The sequence below is a fragment of the Pleurodeles waltl genome, chromosome 1_1 (assembly GCF_031143425.1).
Source record: "Pleurodeles waltl isolate 20211129_DDA chromosome 1_1, aPleWal1.hap1.20221129, whole genome shotgun sequence".
Lineage (NCBI taxonomy): Eukaryota > Metazoa > Chordata > Amphibia > Caudata > Salamandridae > Pleurodeles > Pleurodeles waltl.
In genome coordinates, this window is record NC_090436.1 from 749501609 (window position 1) to 749523015 (window position 21407).

At 49.9% G+C, this 21407-nt stretch overlaps 1 protein-coding gene across 1 annotated transcript in view; it reads right to left on the reverse strand.

Annotated features, from left to right (window-relative positions):
- Positions 1 to 1288: 1288 nt before the first annotated feature.
- LOC138287249 (rab9 effector protein with kelch motifs-like) overlaps positions 1289 to 21407 on the reverse strand; it is a 392655-nt gene continuing 372536 nt past the window's right edge. The window contains exon 19 of the mRNA XM_069227612.1: positions 1289 to 1871. Within this exon, the coding sequence (XP_069083713.1) occupies positions 1767 to 1871 (105 nt within the window). The 3' untranslated portion in view covers positions 1289 to 1766. The remainder of the gene's footprint in view (positions 1872 to 21407) is intronic.

Consider the following 21407-nt stretch of genomic DNA (forward strand, 5'->3'; position numbering starts at 1 on the left):
GAAATCTCATCAGGGTGAAACACACAAGATATCCACTGAACATCAAGCAAAATCTAGGTAGGCTTAATTGAGGTGGCGAGGGCCTAATCTGGGATCACAGTGGGAGTAGTTATAGACAGTATAGAAGGTTCAAGGTTCTTATTTCATTACAGGTAATCAACATTGTTTCCGAAAATTCCTAGAAAGAGGAAGAGCCATTAAAAGCGGGAAAGGAGACCTTGAAATGTACATTTAGCTTGCACATCATAGTTTAACAGTAGAGTATACATGGGTTATGAGATATTAGTTGACTGACATGTAATTTATCCTACATAGAAAAGACTCTCTCTTCAAGAACCACCACTAGGTGTACAGATCCAGCCCTGTGACTCCTGTGTCTCCTGTGTCTCTTTCCTTCTCTCATCCATCCACTTTCCCCCAGGACTTGGTGGTGATGATCATGTGTACTTAAGTGGGAAGTACGCAATGTTTAAGTGGAATTGGAAACAAGCAGCTGGTCAACATTGTGTCTCCGTGGGACAAACAGGTTAGTGCTTGACAGATCCTCAATCTAGGAATTGGTGTGCATCAGCAACTGTAATTTAATTGCTGGGATCAATGCGTTAAGTTCAAACTTTGACTCCGTTTTTTTTTTCTGCTGACCCACTCTACATTTAGATAATGTTTTCATTATTTTACCCATTCCTGGACATCATTCTCCCTCTTTTCACTCTCCTTTCACTTCTTTTCGCTAGAGCTAACATGACTTGCACTACTATTACAACATCCTAATTTTACAACCAGGTTAGCTAGTTCCTTAAAGATTTGCTTTATTATGTTATCATGTTTTGTACCAATTTTCTTTCTTGTTTACTGTTTAATTTATTTTTCATTCTATTTTAGTGTGAATTGGTGCAGATGCAAACATGCTTTGTTTTCTAATTTGTAGCATGCTTTGATATTTTTTTTGTTTTCTGTTTGGTGTTACTTGTGCAATGTTTTTCATCTGCAAAACTGCAATAAAGCATTTACAGCATTGCATATAATTTCGATTTCTGTGTGTATGTTCACCCTTTAGGCAATATGTACTAAATCAGTTGTTCTTTACCTTTTGACTTCTGTGGAGCCCCAGTTCATCATTATTGGAAACTTGGAAAACCCACTGAATCATTGTTGGAATCTGGGGTCCCCCAATGAATCATTACTTGGAATCGAAAACCCAGAGTTTTTAGTGATTTGAACTACAAAAATAAAATACAGAACAAATACATCAACACTCATTTATCATACAAATACACAAATTACGTTATATATTTTTAATTCACAAACAATTAAAAAAAAAAACTATATTGTAATTGGAAAGTTGGAGCTTCTCCAAATTAATTTGGGACCACTCATCGTCCATACTATGTTCTATTAGATGCACTTGCACAAATCAATCTGAGGACACTAACTTAATTTTAAGCCTCCAATGTCAGATTCGTTCACATTTACAGATCACTTTAAAATGTTCAATTTTACATGTTGCTTCTTTACTCGCATACACTTTATTAATTTGTTAATATTATTCATATTTTTTATTTTTCCAAGGAGTCGCAGACCCACTGAGGAGGCTTTACAGACCCCCAGAATCCCATGGACCACAGGTTGAGAACCACTGTATTATAGCATTTTCCGATAGACAGAGAATGGGTAAAACCCTTTACTACATCTTGTCCTTTGTGTATTAACAGAAACTACAGTGTCAGAGAGACTGAGCCACGCCACTTTCACAAACCCTGCTATTATCACATCCCCTTAAACTGCTGCATGATTAAAAGCAATTGCTGGTTGCGCTTTTCAATGCTCTGCTGTTCCTCTCTGAGCTTTTCTTGATCACGTAGGATCTCCTCCTAGAAAGAAATCGAAAGGGAGATCCAGTTCAAATACAACAGCCCTTTTAAGTTATATCCTCTTCTTACATTTATAACAATGATTATTTAGCATTACCCTTAAAATAATCTTGCTTTATATTTTTATTCTAAATTGAATGTTTTGTTATATACAGTTTAAATCCTCTATGCAGAACCCAAGCAGAATCCTGTACAGTGTCTGACACATTCTACAAGACCTATCATACTTGAAAAACGATAGGCACTAATGAGAGAATTTGTTTTAACTGACTAAGTATGTATAACCTATTTAATACCCCTCATTATGAATTCTTTGATGAAAACCCAGAAAACTTCTACATGGGGAAATACAGATACCATCTAGTTTAACTGCATATAAAAAAGTACAATCAAGGTCAACATATCAGAGCATTTCCACATGCAAATATTCTAAAATTCTGGCATTTTATGATATGTTCTTAGGTTGCATGTAATAATATCTCCCACAAAATCACTGTACCTGCATTAACACCTTAAAATCGTATGTTTAAGCTCTGTAAAGCCTGTAAAAATATTGTCACCGTCACCCCAACTGGCACAGGCAAATAGCTAGCCCTTTTGGACCCAGACCAGAAACAACATTCATCACTATCACTGAGTACGTAGAGATAATGTTGTGAATTCATATCCTCCCTTTTCAATCCTTCCTCATGCTCCCAGGACAGCAAAGGATGTGATCAGCCCATGTGGGTCAAATCCCCATAATCACTAGGGAGCCACCTTCCAAAATCAAGAAACAGGGTGATGTGCAGGGCTGTAAAGTCAAGGTGTAGTGAAGTGTTGGGGGTAACAACTTATTACCAAACATTTTCCAAACTACACAATATTTAAATATGTGTTATGTGCAAATAAATGTTATTATTGTTATGTAGGTCAGTTCAGATACAGTTAACAATGATGCTGTTGCTGCTGACTGTAGTTTTGGTATCCTGTCAATATCAGATATGAACTACTTCTGTTTCCTCTTCATTGTTACTTGTGTTTTATCCTCCTGCTCAAACACTGGCACACATCGCTAGTCTGCAATGTTGTGCAACGCACACCAAATTATGATTGTGCGACGCATCCTACATGGCTTGTACATTAAAATGTATTTTTTACATGGTTACCCCTCACTTTTTGCCTGATATCTGATGTGATTTGGACTGGACGTGCACTGGGTTCCTGATAACAAGGTCCCCAGTGCCAGATCTCTTTCCCTAAACTGTAAAATTGTTTCCCCAACTGGTAAATCCTTTAGTGCCCATTGTGAGGTTCTAGCAAATGGTACCCATGGTACCTAGGGCCTGAGGTGCTAAAGAGGGTGCCTAAGGGCTGCAGCACAAATTCTACCACCCTAAACGACCCTTCACCAAGCATATGCCATGCTGTCATACTGCAGGCTTCGTGTCTTGGTGCAGACAAAATGAAAACACTACATGTCACACATCCCTGTGTGCCATGTCCCCTAACACTGCATGCAATATATGTAAGTCACCCCATAGCATGCCTGGCAGCCCTAAGGCAGGGTACATTATATTACATGTGAGGGTATAGCTGCAAGAGCAGATAAGCCCCTGCTATGCCTTTGTTAATTCTCAGACATAGTAAGTGGTCAGGGAAACCATTTTAAATGTATGTGCTAGACACTGGTCAATACTAGCTCCCAGTTGCATGATGGCTTCACTGAAGATAGGGATGTTTGGTATAAAACATTTTGGATTGATAAGCCCACGCTGATTCCAGTGATGGATTTATCAATACATGCACCAAGAGGGCACCTTAGAGGTGCCCCCTGAAAACCCACCACCCTCTGATAAGCTTGCTGACTAGTTGCCAGCCTGCCACCCCAGTCACTGTTCTGGCCCCCTAGGGTGAAAGCCTTCTGCTCTCAGGAGGCCCAGAACAAAAGCCTGTCTAGAAAGACTTGTAACCCCCCCCACACACATACCAGATGACCTGCTGATTAGCCTTCCTACGATGCAAGCCTCAAACGGCTGCTGCCTTTGAAATGTGAATCGAGGCTCCCCCTCACAGGAGTGGAAGCAGAGCCCCTTGTTCAGAGCCCCATGGCACCTGGACAGGTGGGAAAATTAGCTAGTCAGGTAGGCATGCTCCCCTCAGGCTAGTACAACCCCTAAGCATGGCTAAGCTGAGGTGAGCAAAAGTTTTCTGAGGTAGCCATCTTTGAGATGGCATACCTAGGAATTCTGGGAGAGGGTTTGCCCACTTCCCACAGGAAGTGGCCATCTAAAGGGCGTAGTGACCCCAAGAGCGAGTAGCCCATTGGCTATTACACTACACACAACTAACTCCCCTAAATTCAGTATTTAGGGGAGCCCGTGGCACCAGAGAAGCAGATCCTGATGACCTAAGAAGACCAAGGACCCTGAAGAGCCACAAAAGCTAAGAGGAGAACAGAAGCAGCTGACCTGGTACCACACCTGCTGGTCTGTCTGCATGTCTCATTGAAAATCTGCACCAGAGTCTACTCATCCTGCAGCTGTGTCTACTGAAACCTGGGAGGGCTTCTTGCCTTTGAAAAAAGACTCAAGACCCCCCATGAACAGTGGACCTGTTCTCCAGAAAACTCCAAAGAAGGGACTCTGAAACCTCTGGAGCCGCCAAAACCTGACCCCTGAGGTCACCACAGCATCTGCCGTGTCTGAACCAACTTTAATAGACTACCAGTGCCAACAAGGTACCCCAGCCCTTCAGAGTCCAAGTCTATTGTGATTTCACCCCTCCTGGACACCCCGACGATGCCTAAAGCTTCTGCACACAGCCCCATTCTCAATCAATCAATCAATCAAAAAGTTTTATAAATCGCGCTACTCACCCGTGAGGGTCTCAGGGGGGGGATGGGGGGGGGGGGGCAAGAGGGTCACTGTTCGAACAACCAGGTTTTGAGGTTCTTTCTGAAGAGCAGGAGGTCTTTGGTTTTGCGGAGGTTCGTGGGGAGGGAGTTCCAGGTTTTGGGGGCGAGGTAGGAGAAGGACCTGCCTCCTGTGGTGGTGCGTTGGATGTGGGGGACTGTGGCTTGGGCGAGGTTGGCTGATCGGAGGTTGCGGGTGGAAGTGTGGAAGTTCACTCTTTCGTTGAGGTATGTCTGGCCGGTGTTGTGGAGGGATTTGTATGCTTGGATGAGGATCTTGAATGTGATTCTCCTGTTTATAGGGAGCCAGTGAAGGGTTTTGAGGTGTGGTGAGATTCGTTTGTGGCGGGGGAGGCCAAGGACGAGGCGTGCGGCTGTGTTCTGGATTCTCTAGAGTTTGCGTGTGAGTTTGAGTGTGGTGCCAGCATAGAGGGCGTTACTGTAGCCTAGTCGGCTGCTGATGAGTACATGGGTGACTGTCTTCCTGGTCTCTGGGGGAATCCATTTAAAGGATTTTTTTAGAGCGCGGAGTGTGTGGAAGCAGGAGGCACCGCCACAGGACCACGACACCAGCACCCCACCCCCTGCAGATGGAGAACCACCCCGCAAACGGTCCCTGAGATCCAGGACAAAGACAGAGAACAATGCCAAGACCCCCGCCAAGAAATGAGACCTCCCTGATTGTCATCCTTCTGTCCCACTTTGTCACCCTGTCCATACTTAAACTGCCCCAGCTCCACTTCCTATGCCCCTTTGGACAATGCACCTGTGAGACTAATAGACTGGACTCTGCCATGGACATTCCTCCACCATCACCCCTGACCATTTTACAATCCACTCCAATATTTAGCACTTAAATAAACACCCTTGATCACAAAACAATCTGGAGTCAGTCTGTGATTGTACAAATGTGTATTTGCAATAACTGAGGAAAATAGCAATGTCCATTGTATTGTCAACATACCTATGTCACACAGCTCTAGTCGATGAGGTAAAATAGCAGAGGTCACACAGTGGGACCCACATCTGTTAAATGGAAAGGCAAAGTGACAATTCAGGGTCCATACACTGGGTGAAAGTGACAGACAGATGATAGGTAGAAGAATTAAATCAGATGTAGCAGGCAGTGTTGTCTTCTTACCTGTGTCTCACTGGAAGTATTGCTGGATCACTGTGCTCCTGTTGTCTATGTCCTCTTCTTCTGCTTCCTCGTCTTCACTGTTCACAGGCTCCACAGCTGCCACAAGACTCTATCTGGACCATCCTCCTGCAGAAAAGGCACCTGTCTCCGCAAAGCCAAGGTGTGCAGCATACAGCAGGCCACGGTGATCTGGCACACCTTCTTTGGTGAGTAGAATAGGGAACCACTTGTCATATGGAGGCACTGGAACCTGGCCTTCAGGAGGCCGAAGGTCCTCTCTATAATCCTCCTATTTGCCCATGTGCCTCATTGTAGCGTTCCTCTGCCCTTGTCCTGGGATTCCTCACTGGGGTCAGTAGCCATGACAGGTTGGGGTAACCAGAGTCACCTGCAAATGGTGGGGGGGGCCAACTGTTAGACACACACTAACTCTTAGGGACATCCACAGACCCAGACGCCTAGGGATATGTCCCAGGGCATAGAAGTCACCTTTCACTGTAGGCAAATCCTCCACCTGAGGGAAAACGATGTAGCTCCACATGTGTTTCAGAAGGGCAGACAACACTCTGGACAACACGTTGGAAAACATAGGCCTGGACATCCCTGATGCTATGGCCACTATTGTTTGAAAAGACCCACTTGCTAGGAAATGGAGTACTGATAGCACCTGCACTTGAGGGGGGATTCCTGTGGGATGGCGGATAGCTGACATCAGGTCTGGCTCCAACTGGGCACACAGTTCCAGGATTGTGGTACAATCAAGTCTGTAGGTGATGATTACATGTCGCTTCTCCATTGTCAACAGGTCCACCAGCGGTCTGTGCACCGGAGGATGCCGCCATCTCCTCACCTGCCCCAGCGGACGTGCTCTATGGAGGAGAACAGTGATCAGAGAGTCAACCAACTCTGAGGTATGTAAACACGACATAATCGTAAAATGTTTTCAAATCAACATATGGCTGTATTAGTGTTCAAGCAAGGCCTAGATATGGGTGATGCAGTCAAAATTAATGCAATGTGGCCCCCTGAAATGGCGTCTGCCTGACCTATAATGTGGGACAAGGGGATATGAGGTAACTGCGCTTGCGTTGTACACCGTCGTGGTAGGCGGTCGAAGACCGCGGTGCAATCCTGCATTGGTTAACATTGGACCCTCTGGGTCCGAGGAGCCAATGACGATGTACACCAGCCGTGACGGTACGCACAGCCACGGACGTCACCACCATTTTCTCTCTGTTCACTCACTTGATACCTGATCTTCGACAGGAGAGGACCTACACTGCAAGTGCTGCTGTGACCTCAGTCTGGAAGCTCGTGTGTCTGGGGAAAGGGCCCCTGCCTTCAGCATGGAGGAGTTGGAGAAACTAGTGGATGGGGTCCTCCCCAGTACACGCTACTCTACGGTCCTCCAGACAAACAGGTGAGTACACTGTGAGCATGCGGTATGGGCAATGGCTGCTTGGAGTGGTGTGGATGACAGCTGGGGAGGGAGAATGAGGCGTGCATGAAACGACGGTGAGAGCATGTGCGTCATGGCTAGGGTAGGGATGTGGGCCAATGACTGTGACGGTGCGGACGGTTATATATTTTCCCCTGTACTATTCCTGTAGGTCAGCGCCCACCAGAAGAAGGATATTTGGCGTGCCATCGCCAAGGAAGTCCGGACCCTGGGGGTCTACCACAGACGGAGCACCCACTGCTGGAAAAGATGGGAGGACATTCGCTGCTGGAGCAAGAAGACGGCGGAGGCCCAGCCGGGGATGTGGGAGGGGTGCCTGTCGCACCATGACCCCCCTGATGTTTCAGAGCCTGGCGGTGGTGTACCCCGAGTTGGATGGGCGCTTGAGGGCATCACAGCAGCCACAAGGGGGTGAGTGCACTTTCATTCAGCTGATTCAGCGCGCATTGTAGGTGTCTGGGTGGGGGAGGTGGGCTTTGGGTTCCCCTAGGCCAGGGCGAGTTTAGTAGGCAAGGTCCATTCTTAAGGCAGGCCCTGTGGCACCCCACCCCACCTGTGTACAGAGACAACTACACCTAGTCAGGCTCCTGTGACATCCATGTGTGCAGCAATCGGGCATAGCCTTGTAACCCATGTCCCTGTGATTCATTAGGGAACTCCAAGTGCACGGCATAGTGCAGGGGGCTTCTGTGTCTGTAGTGTCGGCCAACGGTAGCAGTACTGCATGCACTCAAAATGTCTTTCTTCTGTCTCCTCCCACTTTTTGTGGTCTCCCTGTGCTTTTGTGCATTAGCAATATCAGGCGGAGGAGCAGTGGCACCGGAGCAGGTGGGAGCTGCATCCCACATGGCCCTGGAGGGTGACACAATGGAGTCAGAAGCCACCAGTGGGACGGAGGGCGAGGGGAGCTCCATAGCGGGGACAGGAGCAGACACCAGCGACACGGACTCATCCTCTGATGGGAGCTCCCTTGCGGTGCAGGTATAGGTACATCCACCCCCCCTCTACCAGCACCGCCCTCCCAGCAGCCCCTCAGCATTTGCCCTGTGGCCGCTCACCCAGGAGGGTTGGCATCTCCTTTGCCCCAGGCACCTCAGGCCCTGCCCCAGTCAGCCCTGCTGCCCTCAGTGAGGAGGCCATTGACCTCCTCAGGTCCCTCACTGTTGGGCAGTCTACCAGTTTGAATGCCATCCAGGGTGTAGAGAAGCAGTTGCAACAGACAAATGCATACCTGGATGGCATTAATTCTGGTCAGGCAGCCCATCAGCGAGCTTTTCAGACTCTGGCCTCAGCACTGATGGCAGCCATTGTCCCTGTCTCTAGCCTCCCCCCTCCAACTTCCTCCACTCAGACCCAAACCCCTGTACCTCAGCATATCCCAAGCACACCATCAGACCAGCATGCACACACGTCAACACATAAGGGAAGCTCAGGCAAACATAAGCCCCACACATCCCACAGGCACTCATGCAAGCATCATACACATGCAGACATAACAACAGCCACTGCCTCCACTGTGTCCCCGTCCTCCTTGTCTCCCTCCTCCCTCCCAGTCTCGTCTCCACTCACACCTGCATGCACTACATCGTCAGCCACTACCTCCAACACCAGCACACCCACCAACACACCCCGCTCACGTGCAGTCACCACCCCCACTACCACTCACACATCCCCTGTGTCCCCTCCCAGTGTGTCTGTGAGCCCACCTCCCAAAGTACACAAACGCAGCCACACACTCACCCAACAGCCATCCACCACACGACAGCCTCCAGCCCATGCACTTTCACCCAAAGTCACCAAACGTACACCTCCTACAACCACTACCTCTTCCTCCACTCCCAAACCCCCTCCATCTACCAATCCCAGTGTGTCCAAAAAACTTTTCCTGTCCAACCTTGACCTCTTCCCCTCACTTCCCCCCCCACCCCTTCAGTCTCCTAGGGCCCGCCTCTCCAGGTCCCAACCCAGCGCATCAGCCACAACATCTGCGGGAACAGTGGTGCCAGTAGTAACCGGCTTCTGGAGTGCGCCAGGCAGCAAGGCAGCCAGTGTGCCAATGAGCCAGAGCACGGACAGTCCCCCACCTCAAAAGCACCAAAAGTTGGCCAGTGCCCGGCGGGAGAGAGGAACAAAACCTTCCACCAAAGCCGCTCCCAGGGGTACAGTTGGGAGTGTGGAGCCAGCTGCGCCACCATCCAAGGTGGGGAAGGGGCACAGTAAAACATGGAAGTCTGGGAAAACCTGCACGGTGGACAAGACCGCAACAAGCACCGCTGCCAAGGACACCGCCGCCACCAACACTGCTACCAAGGACACCGCCGCCACCAGCACCGCTGCCAAGGACACCGCCGCCACATGCACCGCTGCCAAGGACACCACCGCCACAAGCACCGCTGCCAAGGACACCGCCACCAGCAGCACTGCTGAACAGGACACCACCGCCACCAGCACTGCTAAACAGGACACCGCCGCTACAAGCACCACTGCCAAGGACACCGGCGCCACCAGCACCGCTGCCAAGGACACCGCCGCTACAAGCACTGCTGCCAAGGACACCGCTGCCACCAGCACCGCTGAATAGGACACCACCACCACCAGCACCGCTGAACAGGACACCGCCGCCACCAGCACCGCTGAACTGGCCGCCGCCGCCACAAGCACCGCTTCCAAGGACACCGCCACCACCAGCACCGCTGCCAAGGACACCGCCGCCACCAGCACCGCTGCCAAGGACACCGCCGCTACAAGCACTGCTGCCAAGGACACCGCTGCCACCAGCACCGCTGAACAGGACACCTCCGCCACCAGCACCGCTGAACAGGACACCGCCGCCACCAGTACCGTTGAACTGGACACCGCTGCCACAAGCACTGCTGCCAAGGACACCGCCGCCACCAGCACCGCTGCCAAGGACACCGCCGCTACAAGCACTACTGCCAAGGACACCGTTGCCACCAGCACCGCTGAATAGGACACCACCAGCACCGCTGAACAGGACACCGCCGCCACCAGCACCGCTGAACTGGCTGCCACCGCCACAAGCACCGCTTCCAAGGACACCGCCACCACCAGCACCGCTGCCAAGGACACCGCCGCCACCAGCACCGCTGCCAAGGACACCGCCGCTACAAGCACTGCTGCCAAGGACACCGCTGCCACCAGCACCGCTGAACAGGACACCTCCGCCACCAGCACCGCTGAACAGGACACCGCCGCCACCAGCACCGTTGAACTGGACACCGCTGCCACAAGCACCGCTGCCAAGGACACCGCCGCCACCAGCACCGCTGCCAAGGACACCGCCGCCACAAGCACTGCTGCCAAGGACACTGCCGCCACCAGCACCGCTGCCAAGGACACCGCCGCCACCAGCACCACTGCCAAGGACACCATCGCCACAAGCACCGCTTCCAAGGACACCGCTGCCACAAGCACTGCTGCCAAGGACACCGCCGCCACCAGCACCGCTGAACAGGACACCGCCGCCACCAGCACCGCTGAACAGGACAAGCGCCAAAGATTCTGATGCTACTGAGGCCGCCACGAGCAGGATGAAGCACTCTGGGCACCAAGCCCCCTCCAGAACCAGTGGAGAAAGGCATCCACTACCTCAGTCCTTGGCAGGATGAAGCACTCTGGGCACAAAGCCCCCTCCAGAACCAGTGGAGAGATAACTCCACTACCTCTGTCCTTGGCAGGATGAAGCACTCTGGGCACCAAGCCCCCTCCAGAACCAGTGGAGTATCACATCCACTACCTCTGTCCTTGGCAGGATGAAGCACTCTGGGCACCAAGCCCCCTCCAGAACCAGTGGAGAAAGGCATCCACTACCTCTGTCCTTGGCAGGATGAAGCACTCTGGGCTTAAAGCCCCCTCCAGAACCAGTGGAGTATCGCATCCACTACCTCTGTCCTTGGCAGGATGAAGCACTCTGGGCACCAAGCCCCCTCCAGAACCAGTGGAGATTCACATTCACTACCTCTGTCCTTGGCAGGATGAAGCACTCTGGACACCAAGCCCCCTCCAGAACCAGTGGAGAAAGGCATCCACTACCTCTGTCCTTGGCAGGATGAAGCACTCTGGGCACAAAGCCCCCTCCAGAACCAGTGGAGTATCGCATCCACTACCTCAGTCCTTGGCAGGATGAAGCACTCTGGGCACCAAGCCCCCTCCAGAACCAGTGGATAAAGGCATCCACTACCTCAGTCCTTGGCAGGATGAAGCACTCTGAGCACAAAGCCCCCTCCAGAACCAGTGAAGAAAGGCATCCAAAACCTCTGTCCTTGGCAGGATGAAGCACTCTGGGCACAAAGCTCCCTCCAGAACCAGTGGAGAGATACATCCACTACCTCTGTCCTTGGCAGTATGAAGCACTCTGGGCACCAAGCCCCCTCCAGAACCAGTGGAGTATCACATCCACTACCTCTGTCCTTGGCAGGATGAAGCACTCTGGGCACAAAGCCCCCTCCAGAACCAGTGGAGATTCACATCCACTACCTCTGTCCTTGGCAGGATGAAGCACTCTGGGCACCAAGCCCCCTCCAGAACCAGTGGAGAGATACATCCACTACCTCTGTCCTTGGCAGGATAAAGCACTCTGGGCACCAAGCCCCCTCCAGAACCAGTGGAGTATCACATCCACTACCTCTGTCCTTGGCAGGATGAAGTCCCCCCCAGAACCATTGGAGATTCACATCCACTACCTCTGTCCTTGCCAGGTTGCCAGGATGAAGCACTCTGGGCACAAAGCCCCCTCCAGAACCAGTGGAGAGATACATTCACTACCTCTGTCCTTGGCAGGATGAAGCACTCTGGCACCAAGCCCCCTCCAGAACCAGTGGAGTATCACATCCACTACCTCTGTCCTTGGCAGGATGAAGCCCTCTGGGCACAAAGCCCCCTCCAGAACCAGTGGAGATTCACATCCACTACCTCTGTCCTTGGCAGGATGAATCATTCTGGGCACCAAGCCCCCTCCAGAACCAGTGGAGAGATACATGCACTACCTCTGTCCTTGGCAGGATGAAGCACTCTGGGCGCCATGCCCCCTCCAGAACCAGTGGAGACTGTTATCCACTTGAGAGACTGTGGCTTTGCACTCCCCAGGATACAGCAGTGGGCAACCCACCCACTGGAGAGACTTGAGAGACTGTGGCTTTGCACTCCCCAGGATAAAGCAGTGGGTAACCCACCCGCTGGAGAGACTTGAGAGACTGTGGCTTTGCACTCCCCAGGATAAAGCAGTGGGCAACCCACCCACTGGAGAGACTTGAGAGACTGTGGCTTTGCACTCCCCAGGATGCAGCAGTAGGCAACCCACCCACTGGAGAGACTTGAGAGACTGTGGCTTTGCACTCCCCAGGATACTTCAATGGGCATGGAGCCCCCTCGTGGATCTGGCATCGTGCACTCATCTGGCTGAGGTGCCCACCTTCCCTTCCCCCTGAGGTGCCTGTTTTATTTCTATCTGATGCCCCAGCAGTGTTCTCTCCGTCTTGTTCAGGTATTGAGTGTGGGCCTCGCCCATGCATTTTGGGCCCAGTGGTCCACGGACTATGATGGTGGAATACCTTGGACTTGTATTCTTGGTGTATATCTTTGTTTAGAGTGTGAATATCTTTATATATGTATATATTTTTTATTAATGTATTTGAATATATTACAATCGTTCGACTCATTTCCTTTTGTCTTTGCATTCTTCCAGGGGGGGTTCGGGGTTGTTAATGTAATGTATCAACATGCACTTGTGTGTGTGTTGTAGTGGGTGAGGGTGGGGGTGGGAGTGTTGCGTTTTGCATGTGTGTGTCACTCTTTTTTCCCTCCCCTGTGTCGTAGGTGCAGTACTCACTGTGGTCTTCGCCGCCATCTTTATTGTTCCTGGTAGAGGAGCAGGAAGAAAAAAGGCTGGAAGAATCTGGAGCTCGGGTTCCATGGCTTCCTGATTCCTCATGGGGTGTGCAGAGGTGAGCGTTTTGCCTTCCAAGTCCTGTTTCCGCTGTGTTTTTGTTCGCGGTGAATCCACCCCGGAAAAGGTGCCGGATTGGTGCCTTGTAATAATGTGGGGTACACTGTGTTCTGCCTGTCTGTTGTGTTTGTTTCTACTGCCTTGGCGGTCGGAGTGTTAAAGTGGCTGTCTATGTTGGCGGTTTCCGCCACGGTCATGATTCCATTTTTTTGACCGCCGGCCTGTTGGCGGTTTTACCGCTGCTTTAACACCGACCGCCAGGGTTGTAATGACCACCATAGTGTTGGACCTGGCCCTTTTACAGGGTAATTCCCCATACTTTTTGCTTTTTGCCTCCTTATTTTTCTGACCTTTGTTGGCTGACGTTCTGACTCTGAGTACTTTTAACTTTTAACTTTTACTGCTAACCAGTGCTAAAGTGCATGTGCTCTCCCTTACAAAATTGGTATGATTGGATTATACCTAATTTGCCTATTTAATTTACCTGTAAGCCCCTTGTAAAGTGGTATCCCTATATCCAGGGCCTGTAAATTAAATGCCACTAGCGGGCCTGCAGCGCTGCTAGCGCCACCCACTGAAGTGGCCTGTCAAACCTATCAAAGGCCTGCTAGCACAGAGCCTGTGTGCGCAGTTTCCTGCTACAGGGACCTGGCATCTAAATTTACTTGCCAAGCCCAGAACTCCCCTTTTACTACATGTAAGTCACCCCTAAGGAATGCCATAGCTAACCCTTTGGGCAGGGTGCCATGTATGTAGAAGACAGGACATGTGCCATGTTGCGTGGCCTGTCCTGGTAGTGACAAACAACCTAACTTGGTGACTCACTGCCGTGAGTGCTGCCTCCTAATAGGATTGCATTGGAAATGCCCTGCCTTATGTGTAAGCGGTATTGTCTGATTTATGAGGGGTAGCGTAGGCATGTTTGGCAGGGCTGTGACAGTGGTGAGAAATGCTGCTTACTGGTGTGGGTGTATTTTTTATTACTATCACAGAAATGCCACTTCTAGAAAGTCCGCATTTATCTGTGCTTATGACTTTGGTGTTTTGCAGCTTGCCTCTAATCCACGTCTGGGCAGACTGACAGTTGGGGCTTTGTGCATACTTCTCAGACAGCCTGAACACAGGGAGGGTGGAGGTTTCACAGAGGTGCATCTACATACTGTAAAGCCTTCCTGGGCTGAGAGAAGGGAGAGGCGGGGCACACCTGCATTTGTAAAGGCTGTGCCCTGGCCTCACACTAAAGGGTCGTTTACCCCCCACTGATGTTTGGAGCCTGTGCTGGAGGAGAGAAAGGGCACTCCCAGAACCAGTTGTAAATGGTTGGAACCCCGTCTCCTGGCCATTGTAAAACGCACTGTAAAACCAGTATAAGTACAGGGGAATTTTCCCCACAATTTGAATACTCTTGGGACATGAAACTGGACACAGAACGCTGATGAATGGACTCACCAGGAAACCACCTTGGACTGCTGCTGCTGAGCTGACCTGTGACCTGCCTTGTCACTAGAAGGAACTGCCACCATCTGCACCACTTGTGCTGGTCGGTAGCTCGGCCCACCAGCCCTGTGCTTCTTCTTGTTTTTGTTGGTTCCCAGTGGCAGGGTGCTGTGGCCCCTGACACCTGCAATGATCCCTACAGATTTGGCTGAAGCGCTTTTTAAAAAGCGCTCTCTTAATTGCTGAAGAAAAATCACTGCCGCAGCCCGGGCTGCAGATTTGGCCTCAGCGCTTTGAAAAGCGCTTTATTTGGCTCCCCGAATCACCGCTGCAACCCGGGCTTTGGATTTTCGTTTAGCGTGAGGTCAGTGCTATTTCTAGTGCCCCCGGGGCACAAGGGGGAGCCAAAGCGGAGCAAGCGTGCTTCTGTTGGCGCCCCCGGGGCACGTCCACTCTCGGGAGCGCCCCCGAGGCACCAGCCGCCTCCGATTCCACAAGAATTACCGCAGCCGCCCAGGAACAGCTGAGGCCACTTGCGCACCACGTCAGGTGCGGGCGAGTGCCTCCTTGGGCCCCCGGAGGGGTCTGAGCCTCACAGAGTTGCATAGCAGGTATTTTTCATTACTATTACAGAAATTCCACTTTTAGAAAGTGCACATTTATCTGTGCTTATGACTTTGGTGTTTTGCAGCTTGCCTCCAATCCACTTCTGGGCAGACTGACAGTTGGGGCTTTGTGCATACTTCTCAGACAGCCTGAACACAGGGAGGGTGGAGGTGTCACAGAGGTGCATCTACATATTGTAAAGCCTTCCTGGGCTGAGAGAAGGGAGAGGCGGGGCACACCTGCATTTGTAAAGGCTGTGCCCTGGCCTCACACAAAAGGGTCATTTACCCACCCACTGATGTTTGGAGCCTGTGCTGGAGGAGAGAAAGGGCACTCCCAGAACCAGTTGTAACTGGGTGGAACCCCTCTCCTGGCCATTGTAAAATACACTGTAAAACCAGTATAAGTACATGGGAATTTTCCCCACATTTTGAACACTCTTAGGACGTGAAACTGGACACAGTACGCTGATGAATGGACTCACCAGGAAACCACCTTGGACTGCTGCTGCGGTGGTGACCTGTGACCTGCCTGGTCACTAGAAGGAACTGCCACCATCTGCACCCCTTGTGCTGGCCTGTAGCGGGGCCCACCAGCCCTGTGCTTCTTCTTGTTTTTGTTGGTTCCCAGGAGCAGGGTCCTGTGGCCCCTGACCCCTGCAACGATCCCCACAGATTTGGCTGAAGCGCTTTGAAAAAGCGCTCTCTTAATTGCTGAATAAAAATCACTGCTGCAGCCTGGGCTGCAGATTTGGCCTTAGCGCTTTGAAAAGTGCTTTATTTGGCTCGCCGAATCACCGCTGCAACCCGGGCTTTGGATTTTCGTTTTGCGCCAGGCCCGTGCTATTTCTAGTGCCCCCAGGGCACAAGGAGAAGCCAAAGCAGAGCAAGAATGCTCCTGTCGGCGCCTCCGTGGCACGTCCGCTCTCGGGAGCGCCCCCGGGGCACCAGCTGCCTCCGATTCCACAAGAATCACTGCAGCTGCCCAGGAACAGCTGAGGCCACTCGCGCACCACGTCGGGTGTGGGCGAGTGCCTCCTTGGGCCCCCGGAGGGGTCCGAGCCTCACAAAGCCGCAGCACAGGCCTCGGGGAAGGTGTGGGGAGCGCCCCTTCCCCAGTCTCTGCAGTTGGATCGGGATGCTCCGGTTTCTTCTCCTTTTTCTTCCATTTTGGGCAGCCGGACCGTGGACAAGGGGGGCTGCCTATCCCCAAGCAGGGCACGGTGAGGAAAGGGAATTCCCTTGCCCCCGGTCACTGCGCGAGGGGCGCAATCGCCCCCACTACTCGGATCTTGGGGCTTTTGGGCCCCAGCCCCTCTCGGGAGAGGGCCATCAGAGGCCCAGGAGGGCCCCATCTGCATCACAGGTCCCCAGAGGGGCCCGTTCTTTTCACTATAGAGAGGGCGCAGACCGGCCCTCTCTCCCAAGAGACCTGCGTGGCCCCCGTTCTTGCGCATAGGAGCGCCGGGGGCCCCTATACTCCTCCTCCCAGGCACTAGGAGTGCCCTTATTTCCAGAAACAGGTACTCTCTTGGCCATATGTTTTTCCAGTGTTCTTGCTACAGGCATTAGGGATGTATGTTGTTCATGACCCTACATATAAATGCTAATGTTCCTTTTATGGGCATGTCTAGCTGATATGTATTTGTATGACTTGTGAGATGTTCTCTAATGTTCCTTTTATGGGTATTTAGGAATGATTCATGAAAAGTGCATATAACTCTTATTGTAATTCCTGACTACTGCTTATGTTGCAGAATCCTGAGTACTTACGTGTTCTAACGTGACAACTGCATATTCTTGCAGAGTATTAGTAACTTGTGTAACGATCTGACAACTGCTAAGGTAGCAGGGTATTACTAACGTGTAATGTTGGTCTAATTATGTTTTGTGCAATACAGATTATTTTTACATAGCTCAGTGTTGTGTTTACTTTGTGGTGTACATTTTGCATCACGTGTGTTGTGTGTGTTGTGCAAACGCGTTACACATTGCCTCTGGGATAGGCCTGACTGCTCGTGCCAGGCTACCAGGGGGGTGAGCAGGGGTTATCTTGGACGTGTAGCTCCCTTGCCCTGACTAGAGTGGGTAGGTTCTGCCTGGCTGAGGTGCATACCCTACCCAACCAGAAACCCCATTTCTAACACATAGCATTATGATGCTGACACAGATGTAGTTGCCACCTAAAACCTGAGGCAGTGCCAACATCAAACACCACCCCAGGGGTGCCATTTGCAGCTTGCAATAAGGAAATAGACTGTGATTTGACCTCATATGGATGTGCATAGTGCTGCACACACAGAAAGAGCCAATTGTCCATCAAAAATGTATATTATTGGAAGGTGTTCCTTCCTGCACAGATACATCCACCTCCACTGGGGAGCTAGCCAAGCACCCTGGTGCAAGGTTGGTAGTCTTGGTGTACAGCTGCATATTAGGCATCGGCGCAGGGGACAACAAAGGGTTGCCTAGTAACATGTCACACATGGTGCTTTCCTGCATAGTGAAAATGTTGCAGCACAGTACTGCTAATGTTGGAGCTGTGTTGTGCATTGTCACTTACTCATTAAAATGGGCCTAAGTGTTCCACTTCATCTGTAATGACACATGTCAAAATGGCTAGGATGTCTAGGCTCTATAGGGCTACCATGTTGTCACCACATCTGACCCCATTATGTTGTGAGGATATGTCATATCCCCTCTAGTGAGAGCACACTGATGCAAAGATGCACTACACAACACATGGCACATACATTGTGAGCATCAGTTAGGATTCCAAAATATATGTTCCAGGTCCTTGAGCCAATACCCAAGATTGTCATATTCAACAACACAGTGCTAAGAAAACTTTGCACAAGGCCAGGAACTTACACCCTACCACAAACATGTATGTGTTACAACCAACTCAAAATAACAACTGCCATGCCAAACCTGTTGCAAGCCTCAACAACAACTTACACCTTTTATCTTTTGCAGGGGATCAGGTTTATGGCTTACAGCCATTAATGATGACCCCATTTGCAAACCCAAGCACAGCAGCAGTGTGTGCATACAATGAGGGACACCATAAGACACACAATATCGTAGAAAGGACATTTGGCATACTGAAAAAAAGATTCAGGTGCCTGGACCTCACAGGAGGCAGCCTTCTATATGCCCCACACTTTGTGTGGAAAATTATCCTGACATGTGCTAACGTGCACAACATATGTGTGCGGATGAACGTTCCGATGTCTGACCAGGTAGATGACCTGCCTGAGGAGGAGGAGGAGGAGGATGGTGGTGACGATATGGAGGGGGAACAGCACAACACAGCTGCTGGGGTACGACAGAGACAGCACATAGCTGACAACTTTTACTCTTAAGAACCACTGAATTCACCTTGACAATTTTGTAAATAAACACTTCACTAATACAACCAATCCTGCTTTGGTCTCTTCAATCTCCACTACACATAGCATAGGAATGTGATTCAAAGCTCAGAGATCATGTTACAAATAGGAATCTGACAAGTACTATTGCGACATCATTTGTGATGTGTAAGAAAGTACTGCCACCATCACACACATTACTAACAGCCTCATCACTGGTATGTGAAAACTGAAGGACACTATCTATGGACCACCACATATTTTGTACATCCACGTTACCAACCTGTTAGTCAATAGGTCATCAGACACAGCTACATCATATCCAAATAGTATGTATGCAGGAGGACCACACATAAGGTAGTGGATGTCAAAAAATAGGAATTAAGTTGTGTTGGAACTGAACACTGTTACAACTCAGTGTGAGAGTTGCAATGGCTGCATGGAACATGTGTGACAAGGGGGAGGACATAATTAGTAACTATGGTCATCATGATTTGCCCAGGTATAACAACCAATGGTAAAAGTTGGGCCTGCGCAGAATATCCATGGTAATCTGTCCTGCCACTGCCATGGGGCACAATCCTGACATAGGGTACACATGACCTCACACATTGCACGGACACGTCTGTGGAGTGCACATCAGCATGGATGACACCATATGCTGCGAGGGCTGCTGGTCCACCACACAAAACCAACAACCATTGGTAATTGCAAGGAGTTTAATCAAACTTTTGTTTTGTGATCAAAATATATTCGCTGTGGAATGTAGGCAGAGTGTGTCATACACACTATGTACCAAAGATATACACATGCCAGACAAATATGCAGGCACACAAGTCTCCATAAACTCAAAATCTACATACAAAGACAGTTGTCGGGTAATATTTCATGGGGAGCAATGGTTCACCCATCTTCAACAATGTCTGACCTGTGCATATAGCTGTAAATATTATGCTCTGTATGACAAAACCACACATCACAGACAAAAACACAATACACAATCACAAATCAGAACTATTGCATTGTACTGAATGACAAACATAAGTGAATACACTGTTGTCACACATGCATATATATGCATGACCTGCAACTATTTGCATGCTGTTGACTCTGTAACACACACATTGGTGGAACAGAACAATCACACCCTTATCATATTGTTGCATGGACTACCGCATGTGGCCATACCCAATATGCCAAACTGAAACACAGTCCATGTCATATGTATGTTGATTCAGGGTGCATCTAAGGACAATGCAAAAATCCACGCATTCAGGAATTGAGTAAAAAAATATGACACAAATGTGTCGAAAACAGCTGCAAATGCAAAGTAAATGACACATGGGCCCTTAGCGTGAATTCCACCTTTGCACTCCTCTCAATTCTGCCTTCAGTGAAATTGAAGCATAACCATCATGCATCTAAATAAACGACACATGTGCGTTATGCGTCTAAAAAACCTACTCAAATGTCAAATGCGTCAAATAAATACACGCATAACTGAAAAACGTGACACATAGGGACAGGAAATAATGTAATAGGAAATCCTCTCTGCAAGTATGGTACAGTGGGTGTAGTTTCACTTTCTCTTTATAGTCTGTGCCTTTCTGACTTTGTGGTTGTGTTTTGGAGCTGATGGTTGTGTATTGAAGTTTGTGGTGTCGTTCCGGTCGTGTCCTATTATACATTGTGCCCATTTTGTCCCAGTAGTTGTGATTTTGTCTGTTATTTGGATAGATTTGTATTTGTACTGTGGGGTGTCTGTCCGGGGTAATTACGCATTTGGAATAGTTGGGATTAGTTAGTGGGGTTAAGTTTCTGTTAATTTCTTTTTTTTTCTTGGTATTTGGGGTCAACTTTGACCACATACACCATGTCTTGTAGGGGGAGGCTGAAGAGGATGGCAGAGGATGAGCTGGGTGGATTTGTGTGGCTGGTTTGCCACTACCTTCCTATGATCCTAGAGTTGGGTGGCCGGAGCGTCCAGGGATACCGGACCGAGGCCAGGCAGCTGCGGTGGGTCAAGGTGCTTCACCACCTGAAGAGAGTGTACAAGAGCGGCAGGAATGAGCACCAACTCAAGCATCGCTAGGCTGATCTGGTGGCCAGGGAGCAACATCTGCATGATCACCTTGGTGATGAGATCAACGGACCTGTTGGTGAGTCTCCCATTGGTGTACTATTTACTGTTCACTGCTCTTGAATGACAGTAGCAGATGAGTTGGAGTGCTGCATGCAATGCTTGTGGACAGGTTGTATGCAACCAGAATGAAGTGTTTCTGCGCCAGTCTAGGGCTGGAGTTCACATGTCCAACCATGATACCAATGCAGGTCAGATGTCTGGTGAGTCCTGCACAACCATCATGTAGGCACACATTTCAGAGGCCATGGCGACACCTGTGCCTCGGCATAGTGTCATGTATGAAACGCCAAGGCACCGCCAGCCTACCATATTTTCCCTGGATTATGTCAACAAAGTTGGTCAATGCATGTATAGCACAACTTTGTTATCATTTCATCCACATGACCCCACCCCTGCCATTATGTTAGCAAAAGGGGCTTACCCGCCTTAGGGGGCAATGTATATGGAGCATTTGATACCATTAAACAACCTTGCCACATCAGTCATGGATTAATCAATGCATGATCATTGCAGACTTAAAAT